At 36.8% G+C, this 12,326-nt stretch overlaps 1 protein-coding gene across 1 annotated transcript in view; it reads left to right on the top strand.

Annotated features, from left to right (window-relative positions):
- Positions 1-10,030, top strand: part of LOC114759721 (senescence-induced receptor-like serine/threonine-protein kinase) — a 41,743-nt gene extending 31,713 nt beyond the window's left edge. Inside the window, exons 3-13 of the mRNA XM_028948959.1 lie at positions 1,101-1,602; positions 1,786-1,895; positions 7,272-7,344; positions 7,432-7,437; positions 7,625-7,677; positions 7,766-7,841; positions 8,165-8,497; positions 8,649-8,775; positions 8,862-8,924; positions 9,051-9,240; positions 9,507-10,030. Of these exons, the coding sequence (XP_028804792.1) occupies positions 1,101-1,602; positions 1,786-1,895; positions 7,272-7,344; positions 7,432-7,437; positions 7,625-7,677; positions 7,766-7,841; positions 8,165-8,497; positions 8,649-8,775; positions 8,862-8,924; positions 9,051-9,240; positions 9,507-9,906 (1,933 nt within the window). The 3' untranslated portion in view covers positions 9,907-10,030. The remainder of the gene's footprint in view (positions 1-1,100; positions 1,603-1,785; positions 1,896-7,271; positions 7,345-7,431; positions 7,438-7,624; positions 7,678-7,765; positions 7,842-8,164; positions 8,498-8,648; positions 8,776-8,861; positions 8,925-9,050; positions 9,241-9,506) is intronic.
- The last annotated feature ends 2,296 nt before the right edge of the window (positions 10,031-12,326 follow it).

Here is a 12,326-nt window from a genome sequence, read left to right as displayed (position 1 = left end):
TTAAGAATTTAATTGAGCATTGGTTTTTAGTATCCTTAATTTCATTTTACTATTCTGGTTGCAGTTAGTAATTTGAATTTTAGGAAAATATTTTGTGGCAACTCGAGGTGGCTCGGTTGTTGGATTAAAAGCTTAATTATAATTCTTAATTCATTGTTTTTAACTCCCACATCTTTTAGAGTGATGATTGCCTACATTGTTGAATTAGAGGATTGATTATCATCAGTGTTATTTGTGTGTCTCATTTTCATTTCTTTCATTTTCAGTTATTTCAATAATCTTTTATATAAAAGAAAATAACAAAAAAAAGTATTTTAATTTCAATTTAATTCAAGGCATTTAGTTAGCAATTTTTCAAACTCAAATAAAAAATCCTTTTTATAGTTTAGGTTACTTGTATTTATTTACTAGGATTTAATTTCGTTTTCGGCTCCTCAAAGTGAATACGATCCGGATTGTGCACTATATTGCATTAATTCGGTTAATTTTTGGAGTAACCCCAAAGCGACAATTAAGGGCAAGTTAACTTCAATAACTTTATCACTATTGGTCAGATAAGGATTTACGGCATCATATATCAATCAAGTAAGATTAGAAGAAAAACTAATTTGTTTAGGAGGAGACTAAGTTTCTCAATTTGTGATTTGGAGGATCAAGCAATAAATTTTGTTATCATGCATGTACCTAGATTATAATTTATCATAACAAGAGAAATCCTCGAAAAATTCTTGGAATATTAAAGAAGTATTAAAAAATAGCATGCAATCTAATTAAAACTAATGAATACTAAGGTTTGAGCTCTATGTGGAAGAAAAAACATTGAAAAATTTTTTTTCACTTCAATTAAGGCGACTTCGAATCTAGATAAGTCATCATTAGTACTTAATTATAAATAATCAATATTCTAAATGGTTCGTCAAAAAAAGTTAAATGAATAGTAATATATGTCTCATAAATTTTCGTTGGACTGTAATAAAAAAATTCTATGCACAGCTACCGCCAATCTTGTTGTGTGGAGAAGCAATAATGACAAGAAATAACTATGTACACACACACACACAAATATTTGAGTGTGTGTGTATGTTTGCATGCAAGTGCAGGTACAAGGATGACATCTATGATCGAATGTGGCGCGAAATCGATTTATCACCGGGTTGGTACCAGATTAATGGGTCTGTAGATATTGATCCTTCAATCACAAACAATCCTTATAAGTTACCGTCAGAAGTTCTGAAATCAGCAGCCCAATCATTCAATCACTCCTATGGATTAAACTTTGATTATGATTCTGTATGGAAACACCTCGACAAGTCTTCCAAATATTACGTCTATTTTCACTTTTGTGAAATTCAGCAACTTGCCCCTGCGCAAAAGAGAATACTGAATATCAATGTCACTGTTGGTGATGAATACGTTGTCTCCCAACCTATAATTCTTGAATACTTGAAACCACAAACCATTGCTCCTCGAAACGCAAGTCAAGGTTATGTTCGTTTTAGCATCAACGCAACATCAGAATCCGATGCTCCCCCAATCCTTAACGCTTTTGAAGTTTACGAGTTCATGTCACCTCTATATTCGCCAACAGACCAAAGAGATGGTGCAAATTTGTTCATTCCTCATTAAACTATTTCCAATATATTTTCATGAATTATATTTTTATGTTCGTTTTCATGTTTGGTTTTGTCTTCTAATATCTTAATCTTTTTTTATAAGCGTCTTCTAAGATCTTACTCATTATTCGTAATAATAGTGGATGTTATCATGGACATTAAAGGCGCATAGAAGATCTCCAATTTAGATTGGCAAGGAGACCCCTGTGTTCCAAAACTTGCTTGGGATGGACTGAGCTGCAGTTCTGGTTTCAATGGCACCAATTCGAGGATCACCTCAATGTATGTCCTTCGTATAACAATTAATATCTAGTAATGTCATTGTTTCTATGGGCTTTGTCCTAGTTTTTTATTTGATACTTGTAGAGATATGATATGATTTGATATGTAAATATTATGTAATTATGATTAGGATTTGATAGGATATGATATTATCATAATGAGCCATTAATGCAGAGGCTCCTCTCACTTGTATATATATGTGTATATTCTGATCAATGAAATACAAGGAAATTATTTTCCACATCCCTTTTTCTATATGGTATCAGAGCGTACAACCCTTTTTTCTTTTCTGGCTGTTTATTTTTGGTTGCTACAGTACCGAAAATAAACGTGTGAGTGTGTGATCCTTCCACGGAGCCGTTTTGAGTGACACCGCCATGCCCAAACATCTCCCCTCCTCCAGATCGGCCAAACCCCAACGTCCGACGGCCACCTGACCAGCGTGTGACCTTCACGCACCACCTACAGATTCACCGGAGATTCACGTGCCGGCGAGTAAGGGCGCGTGGCACGTCCGTTTCAGCGGCAACCTCAACGACGGACGGCGACTCCTGTTTTCCGGCGAGATTGTGGTACCCCCTTGGTGTGGGTACGGCGGGTGATGTACTGTTCGTTGATTTTCCGGTGATCTGCATTGTTCATCCGTGTTCTGCACTATTCATTGGCCTTTCAGCACTCTGTTTGTGTCATTTGGCTCTGTTTGCAGCTCCCTGTGTAGCTGTTGGCCTATTTCACTTCTCTGGTATTCATTAGGTAATCCAGGTATCGTGCTTTGTGTCCCTGTGTGACAATCTTTCGCGTTTCTTTTGTTAGTACACTTCATCTATGGCCAAAACTAAATTTGTCTCGGAGCTTGTCCCAACTGTTACTAAAATTACTGATCACAAGTTGACTTGGGTAAACTATTTGGATTGGAGTAAAACTATTCGTCTCTATTTGAGGAGTATTGAGAAGGAAGACCATCTGACTGATAATCCCCCAACAACTGATTCAAAGAAGGCCTGGTTGAGGGATGATGCGCGGCTATTTTTTCAGATCCGTAACTCTATTGACAGTGAGATTATTCCTTCTATTAATCACTGTGAATTGGTTAAGGAACTAATGGATTATTTAGATTTTTTGTATTCAGGAAAAGGAAATATCTCTCGTGTTTACGAGGTTTGCAAAGCTTTCTATCGTTCTAAGAAACAGGATCGCCCTCTCAAAGCCTACTTTATGGATTTTAAGAGGATGTATGAAGAGCTGAATGTATTGATGCCTCTCACTGCTGATTTGAAGGTTCAGCATAAGCAGCGGGAGCAAATGGCTATCATGAGCTTTCTTACTGGCCTCCCACCTGAGTACGATATAGTTCGCTCTCAAATCTTATCCGGATCTGAGATTTCTGACCTTCAAGATGTGTTCTCCAGAGTAATGAGAGCTGAGAATCTCTTGCCACCAGCTGCTAGTGCTCCTACAAGTGCCTTGCTCAGTAAGGGCGTTTATGAGACTCGTAGTCCCACTGATAACCGCAGGGGTTCTACCCGTGGTGGTTTAAAGCAAGGGGGAGCCCCTTCTGACTCCAGCGGAATGGTGTGTTATTACTACAAAGAACCGGGGCATACAAAACGCACATGTCGTAAACTTCAGAATAAACAACAATGAAATAACTCTGCCCACGTGGCTACACAAGCCAGTGACACAGTCACGATTTCTGCCGCTGAGTATGCCCAATTAAAATCTGCTACGCCATCTGTGAGTGCCGCGGCTACAATAGGTAATAATGCTACTACCCTTGCTTCTTCTTCCTCAAAGTGGATCATAGATTCTGGGGCTACTGATCATGTGATAGGTAACCGCTATCTCTTCTCCTCTTATAATGCTTTTGCTAATCCGTCAAGTGTTTCTATCGCTGATGGTTCCCAGTCTCAAGTTCTCGGTTCTGGCACTGTTAATCCCACACCCTCTATTCGTTTGTCATCTGTGCTAAATGTCCCTAAACTTGCTTTTAATCTCCTATCTCCCAGTAAACTCACCCGTCAACTAAACTGTTAGGTCTCACTTTTTCCTTCTCATTGCTTGATATAGGATCTTTTGACGAGGTGGACTATTGGTAGAGGTTATGAATCTGGCGGGCACTATATTCTGGATGATCGGGTGTCTCATGCAGTAGCTTGCACTAGCAGTCATACTCCCTTTGAAGTTCATTGTCAATTGGGTCATTTGTCTTTAGCTTCTCTTAAGAGAATTTATCCTCAATTTCAGTATTTGTCGTCTTTAGATTGTGAGTCATGTCAGTTTGCCAAGCATCATCGTCTTCCCTTAGTGTCTCGTGTCAATAAACGGGTTTCATCCCCTTTTGAGTTAGTCCATTCTGATGTTTAGGGTCCTTGTCCTATAGAGTCCAAAGCAGGTTTTAAATACTTTGTTACATTTGTTGATGATTATTCCCGAACAACTTGGTTATATTTAATGAAACATCGTTTTGAATTGTTTTCCCATTTTTGTGCCTTTTGTGCTGAGATTAAAACTCAGTTTAATGTTTCTATTTGCACTTTACGAAGTGATAATGCTAAAGAATATCTCTCTACTTCGTTCCAATCTTACATGCTTCAAAATGGTATACTTCATCAGTCGTCTTGTGTTGACACACCAGCTCAAAATGGTGTTGCAGAAAGAAAAAATCGCCACCTACTTGAAGTCGCACGTGCCCTTTTGTTTCAAATGCAGGTTCCTAAACCATTTTGGGTTGACGCGGTTTCCACTGCATGCTTTCTTATTAATCGAATGCCTTCCTCTGTTCTTGATGGTAACTCTCCTTTTTCTACCCTCTTTCCTTCTAAACCTTTGTTCCCTATTGATCCTAAGATATTTGGGTGTGTTTGTTTTGTGCGGGATGTACGTCCATCAATTTCAAAGTTAGACCCCAAGTCTCTTAAATGTGTCTTCCTTGGATACTCCTGGGTCCAAAAAGGTTACCGTTGTTTCCCACCTACTCTCAATCGTTATTTAGTATCTGCAGATGTCACCTTTCAAGAGTCCACACCATATTACTCGTGTTCTTCCCCACCTGCTCTTCCTGCGGAGGAGGATGACATTCTGATATACTTTGTCATTTCACCATCACCATCATCGCAAGCATCCGCTCCTGCACCCGTTCAACCATTTGATCATGTGTATACACGACGGTCAAAGGAGATTACTACCGCCACGCCAGCTTCTATTCCTCCCTTGTCCGCTTCGCCATCGGATCTTGAGTTGAGCAATACTGAACCTCGTTCTGACCCTAACCCTGAGACACCTCCTGTTCCAGACCCGGATGCCTCTCTTGATCTACCCATTGCCCTTCGCAAAGGTAAACGTACTTGTGCCCATCCTATTTCATCTTTTGTTTTCTATGATCACTTGTCTCCTGTGTCCAGTTCTTTTGTTGCCTCCCTAGATACTATCTCTGTGCCCAGAACTATTCGTGAAGCCTTGGCCCACTCAGGTTGGTGTGCTGCAATGGAAGAGGATATGGCGGCCCTTGATCGGGCTGGTACATGGACCCTGGTCGATTTATTGGGTGTTCACACTTGATCGCCTTAAGGCCATTGGTTGTAAATGGGTGTGCACTCCGAAAACTAAGGCTGACGGCACACTTGATCGCCTTAAGGCTCGCCTTGTGGCTAAAGGCTATGCACAGACCTATGGCATTGATTATTCCGAAACCTTTTCTCCTGTTGCTAAGCTCTCATCTGTTCGTCTATTCATCTCTCTGGCTGCTACTTATGATTGGGATCTACATCAGTTAGACATTAAAAATGCCTTCTTGCATGATGATCTCCATGAAGAGGTCTATATGGAGCAACCACCTGGGTTGGTTGCTCAGGGGGAGCGTGGGAAAGTATGTCGCCTTAAGAGGTCCTTGTATGGTTTGAAGCAAAGTCCTCGTGCATGGTTTGACCGGTTCAGTACTGTTGTACAGAAATTTGGCATGAGCCAAAGCAAGTGCGATCATTCTATATTTTATCAAAGAACAGCGGCTGGCATGATTCTCTTAGTGGTGTATGTAGATGACATTGTGGTCACAGGCAATAATGGTTCGGGCATCTCGTCCCTCAAGTCCTTTCTTAATTCCCACTTTCAGACGAAGGATCTGGGCTCTCTGACATACTTTCTAGGTATTAAAGTTATGAGAAGCAAGAAGGGCATATTACTGACACAGCGCAAATATCTTCTTGACCTCCTGAAGGAAACTGGAAAGTTGGGAGCAGCACCGACTAAGTTTCCTATGGTTCACAACCCACTCCTTGACGCTGATGGGAGCATACCACTCGATGACTCTCTTGATGATGAGAAACGGATGCTTGAGGCTCAGAAGAGCAAACCATTTGAGAATCCTGAGAGGTACAGGAGAATGATTGGCAAGTTAAACTATCTCACTGTAACTCGTCCGGATATTACTTATCCAATCAGTGTACTAAGCCAGTTCATGGCATCCCTGACTGTCAGACAGTGGGAAGCCTTGGAGCACGTGTTACATTATTTAAAGGGATGTCCAAGTCATGGGATATTATACAAAAATCATGGCCATACAGACATTGAGTGCTTCTGTGATGCGGATCATGGTGGATCAAAGGCCACGAGACGGTCTACTACAGGATACTGTGTCTTTGTGGGCAGGAATCTGGTGTCCTGGAAAAGCAAGAAATAAAATGTGGTGTCCAGATCGAGCGCAGAGGCAGAATACCGAGCTATGGCACAGTCTGTATGTGAGATAATTTGGATATATCAGCTATTAAAGGAAGTTGACCTCAAAACCACTTTGCCAGCAAAGTTGTGGTGTGACAATAAGGCTGCCCTACATATAGCTTCCAATTCTGTGTTCCATGAACATACTAAACATATTGAGATTGATTGTCATTTTATCAGAGACAAGCTTAAGGAGAACTTTATCTCCACTGGATATGTGCGTTCTGGTGATCAATTAGGCGACCTTCTAACTAAAGCTCTAAATGGGACTCGTGTTGATTATCTGTGTGACAAGTTGGGTATGCTTAACATTTATGCTCCAACTTGAGGGGGAGTATAGAGATATGATATGATTTGATATGTAAATATTATGTAATTATGATTAGGATTTGATAGGATATGATATTATCATAATGAGCCATTAATGCAGAGGCTCCTCTCACTTGTATATATATGTGTATATTCTGATCAATGAAATACAAGGAAATTATTTTCCACATCCCTTTTTCTATAATACTCAAATGAAAAAATCATATAGTTTAGTTTTACGTTATCCCAACTCCCAAGAGTATTGATTATTAATGATGCCAAAGTTCATATCACCTGCCTTTATTGATGTCAAAGTTTATGACCAAGTATTGAAAGCATGATTCACTCAAGCAGGAACCTAAGTGCGACCAAATTGACAGGGCAAATAACAACCTCATTTTCACAACTTACAGAGTTAAGAGTCCTTGTAAGTCTGTCTACAGAATGATTTACTAAGGATCAATTATTAGTGGGAAAGTTTTACTAACATGCAGAACATGTTGCTTTGTTCTAGAGATTTGTCATTTAATGACTTGTCGGGACCAGTACCTGAATTTTTAGCTGAACTACCAAAATTGAAAGTACTGGAAGTTTTGAACTATATTGTTTATGATTTATATTTAATAACTTCTAGCTCAACTAGTAAGTGAATATATACACATATATATATTTCACAATGCTTTTGTAGTAACCTGACTGGCAACAAGCTCACAGGTCCCATTCCCAAGGCTCTCAAGGAAAAGACAGATTTGCAATTGAGGTTTTTCTTTTTATTAATGTGTCTTGTTCAATTATGAAACATACCCTTATGTGACTCAAAAGTAACAATGATACAACTTGTTCCACAGGTTGGAGGATAATCCTGGCCTTTGTCCGGAGGATTCGTGCAAGAAGCAGAAGTTTGTCATTCCACTTGTTGCTTCTGTTTCTGCTTTAGTTGCAAGCCTCTTGATTTGTCTAGGAATATGGATCTTCAAAACCAAAAAAATTAAAAGGTAGGTATAAATATATGCTTGGTTATGATTAAGCATTTGTCTTCATGATCAGCTTTTCTTGTCAGTTTTTTGCAATTAGTTTTGTTCTGTGTCATCTATTGGATGCCACTCTTCCCATTAGAGACTGCTAGATTTCTTCTTTAGTCTATACTTTGTTTTATAATACAACATCTGAAGTTTATGCCCAAAAGAAAAGAAGAATCATTATCGAAGTATATTTATCTTATACTGTTGATATGGATTATTTAAGAGTTCATAGAAACACTTCAAACATATAATCTTTCTCTCCATATATCTCGCGAGCTATGTTTATTTTGCCAATTTTCTGGGTGCTTGATAGTTCATACTGTTTGTATTAACATTGCAATGGTTATAACTGTTTCTACAAATGAAGAATCGTTGCACCCAAAAACTCGAGCAGTTTCTTACTCCAGAATTCTCAGAATCACTAATAATTTGCAAGACTTAATTGGAGAAGGAGGATTTGGAAAGGTTTATTATGGCGCTCTAAGAAATAATACTCAAGTCGCTGTGAAATTACTTTCTCAATCATCAATGCAAGGTTTCAAAGAATTTCGATCTGAGGTCAGATACTTAGACGATGAATCAAGTCAAACACTTAGAGTTTTCATTTTTTTGGTGAATATAATGGAAACTTTAATAGTGGTGTGAAAACAAGAAAGATTAAAATTAAATATTAGCTCACTCTTGATGGTTAATTTGGATTGCATTGCAGGTAGAACTCTTGATGGTTATTCATCATAGACATTTGGTTTCTCTAATCGGCTATTGTGAAGAAGTTGGTGTGAGGGCATTAATTTACGAATATATGGCTAATGGCAATCTCCAACAGCATTTATCAGGTATTTAGCCATGATAGACCCTCTGCTCAAATTGAACAATCTCAAAAGGAAAATATAGAATAAATCTATCTATGCTCATCATGCAGAGGAAAACCCTAATGTCTTGAAATGGAATGAGAGGCTTCAAATTGCTTTGGATGCTGCACATGGTAAGCAAAACCCTTTTTTATTTTTACTATTATAGTAAAACTACAAGGATGTGTTTTTTCTTTTTTCGCTTATTCTTCTTTTCAATTATGCTTATAATATATTTGGCCACTTAATTAAAAATGCAGGATTGGACTATTTGCATAATGGTTGTAAACCACCAATTGTCCATAGAGATTTAAAAACTTCCAACATTCTGCTAAATGAAAAGATGCAAGCCAAGATTTCAGACTTTGGACTATCTCGAGCTTTTGCAACTGATATTGACACTCATGTATCAACTCGTCCAGCTGGCACATTAGGTTATCTTGATCCTGAGTAAGTTATTTCAACAAATCAACAAAATAAATTACAATTTACCTCATATTAGTTGGGTTAAAAGTTTGATGGTTCAATATATAGAGTGGATTCCACGTTGTGGCCTTGCAGGTCAATTTGATTGTAAGATTGCTTAGACAAAGCTGAACATACGTTCTTTTTCTTAATCTTGCCGTGAAGTGGTTGTACATTTTGGCATTCTGCAATTAAACAATTTGGAAATTTTCACTTGCGTTTTCAGATCTAACAGTTGGTTATTTTGACAGGTTTCAGAGTTCTGGAAACCTGAATAAAAAGAGTGATGTTTATAGTTTTGGGATAATTCTACTGGAACTAATCACGGGTCAACCAGCAATAAGGAGAGAGCATGGCACCATCTGTCATGTTCTTCATTGGGTTACCCCAAAAATTGAAATCGGAGACATACAATCCATCATTGATCCAAGATTACGGGGAAATTGCAGCACCAATTCAGCTTGGAAATTATTAGAGATTGCTCTGTGTTGCACTCCACCATCTGCAATTCAAAGGCCTGACATAAGCCATGTAGTTGCGGAACTAAAGGAATGTTTGGCTCTAACCGAAAGCAAGGGGACAATTTCAACCAGTTCCCTTGATAGGTTTTCTTTCAGTTCTGATTCAGGGCTTGTTCCATATGCTCGGTAGGTAGTTATTAGGACTTTCATAACGTTGAACCGCGCAAACCAAATGTCGTATTTACATTGTTTGTATATATGTTTGAGTCGAACGGTGGTTCTTCTTGTTACTGCTGCTGGCGGCTGAGCTTGCCCTTTTTTGTTTAATGTTGGTCCTTTCTGTGTTCCTCTATTCTGTATTTATGAATTTTACTTTGACATTGTTGAACCCATCAATGTAGTGCTTATGAGCACATTTTTGTTTCTTCATATGTACTTTAAGATTCCATTGGTGAGATATTCAAGAATCTAAAGAAAGTTCAATTATCAGACGGGAGAAAAGAAATGGACCCGCTAGAATATTTAGCACCTAGCTTTTGCTAATCCAAGGCTTTGTTTGGCATAAAATTTCAAATTGACAATTTCTTGTGCTTTCAATAAAGCACGTAATCTTTAGGCCAAAAACAAAAGAAAAAAAAAGAAAGATTCTCAAATAGCCACCCAAAAAAAAAAAAGTTCTCAATTAAAGCCTAGTTGAGTTAATTATTTTGGATACAGGTGCACGTCGAGTGAATTATCTTAGTATAGCACTCAGTTAACGTTTTAATCAGAACGAGCCCAATTTATAACATGCATTGTGGCTTCTTCAGCATTTCTACTTTCTACAGCACGTGAACTCTTTGCCTGTAATTCTTTTCCCTCTTCTTCACAGGTAGGGGGTAATTATTATGTGATACATAATTGGTAAATAGTATCTAGTTCACTACCGCAGGGAAGAAGCTTTTAAGGTGATAACGTGATTCACTAACTTGTTTGTGTAAGTTGTTTTAAAGATCTCATACATTAATTAGTACATTGGAAAAAGAATTTATGTGAACGGGGGAGAGAAAGAAGATTTCCTTGCACCATGTTTTGATTTAGTAGCATTAATAATTGTCTTTGCAATTAAACCGAGCTTAGTGCCCTCTCAATAAACTTAAACTCCTCCCGGTCTCTAGCATAAGATTCATGGGAATCAGATTTGATTCCAAATATAATATCTTACTACTTTGTTTTTTGTATTTATTGTTTTCCAAACTTATTTATTCCAACTTACAAATTAATATATAATATAATATTATCCAAGGTCACATTTTTTATAATTAACCAATTTACATAATTTCTTTAATCTGCCTAGATTAATTAAATAGCTTCTATATTATTAATATATATATGTTTTCTTTATTTTATGATACTACCTCCGGTTCTTAATATAAGAGTTTGTTTAGCTTTTATTTTGGTCTTAAATATAAAACTCTAATCCATTTTGTCTCTTCTATTTATCTCTTCTTTTTTTTCAAGGCAGTCCTTATAATAATAATAGTTCTAGCGAATATACTTGATTAGTAAGAATATTTTAGAAAAGATAATACTTATTTATTACAAATAACTAATTTAATTAATTTTCTTAATCTACTCAAATTAATCAACTAGCTCTTATATTAAAGACCGAAAGTAGTAAGTTGGATAGGAAGACGACTTTGCCGGTCAACTTTATAGTGATGAATACAACTTAAATGATCCCAGAAAGTTGCAGAAGATCAGATCAAACTTTGAGTCGGCAAAAGTCAATTTGTCTCTTATGTTTTATCACACAAAACCTTTCCCCCCACTTTCTCGAGCTCCATGCCTCCATAAACACGCTAAATTATAAGAGGCTGACGAAAATTAAAGGTTGGCTGCTTGGCTTGTTTCGGTTCAACTTAATGTAGCTGGAACACTACGTAATCTCCATGACCGTAAGGTTGGATCCAAAGCCTTTAGTCAACTATCATCTTTTCTGTAGCTACGCACCAAAATATGGGTTATTCATTTCATAGGATTTTCACATGAATCAAACTGGGCCTTGACACTGTGAGTTTGTTTGGTTGAGGATTGGAGGGGGTAAAAGGAACTTTTACAGAGGAAAAATCAGATTGAGTTATTGTATTATGTTAGCCATTTTGCCTAAAAAAGTCACTTTAAGTTATAAGCTAATTTTTATAGTTTATGCCTCATCTTACGCAAAAGCCACTTTTAAAAATCAATTTAAAACATTTGTATCCATATGTTTATGTTCTCCTTATACTTCTCTGTACATATTCAATGGCTTCCCAATCATTTTTTAGGTATTTATTTTTAATACTCTTTTAAATAAAAATATTTTTTAACAAAATTTTTATAATATTTTTAATAATATTTTTAATAATATTTTTACTTTATATTTACATAAATTGTGCAGAGTCATCCAATTAATTATGTAATATTATTTAGTTAAAATATTTTCACATTATTACTATAATTTCTAATTTAAATATATTATATTTATTATAATAATTTAAAATTATTATATTTTTTGTCAATTCTTTTTTTTTATTTTTTTTGATTATTTAATAAAAGTTATACTTATTTTGGTCATTTTACAAACTAAAC

This window comes from Neltuma alba, unplaced genomic scaffold (genome assembly GCF_004799145.2).
Source record: "Neltuma alba isolate B1F8T4 unplaced genomic scaffold, ASM479914v2 tig00001614_pilon, whole genome shotgun sequence".
Taxonomy (NCBI): domain Eukaryota; kingdom Viridiplantae; phylum Streptophyta; class Magnoliopsida; order Fabales; family Fabaceae; genus Neltuma; species Neltuma alba.
This window is presented reverse-complemented; position numbering and strand designations above follow the sequence as displayed.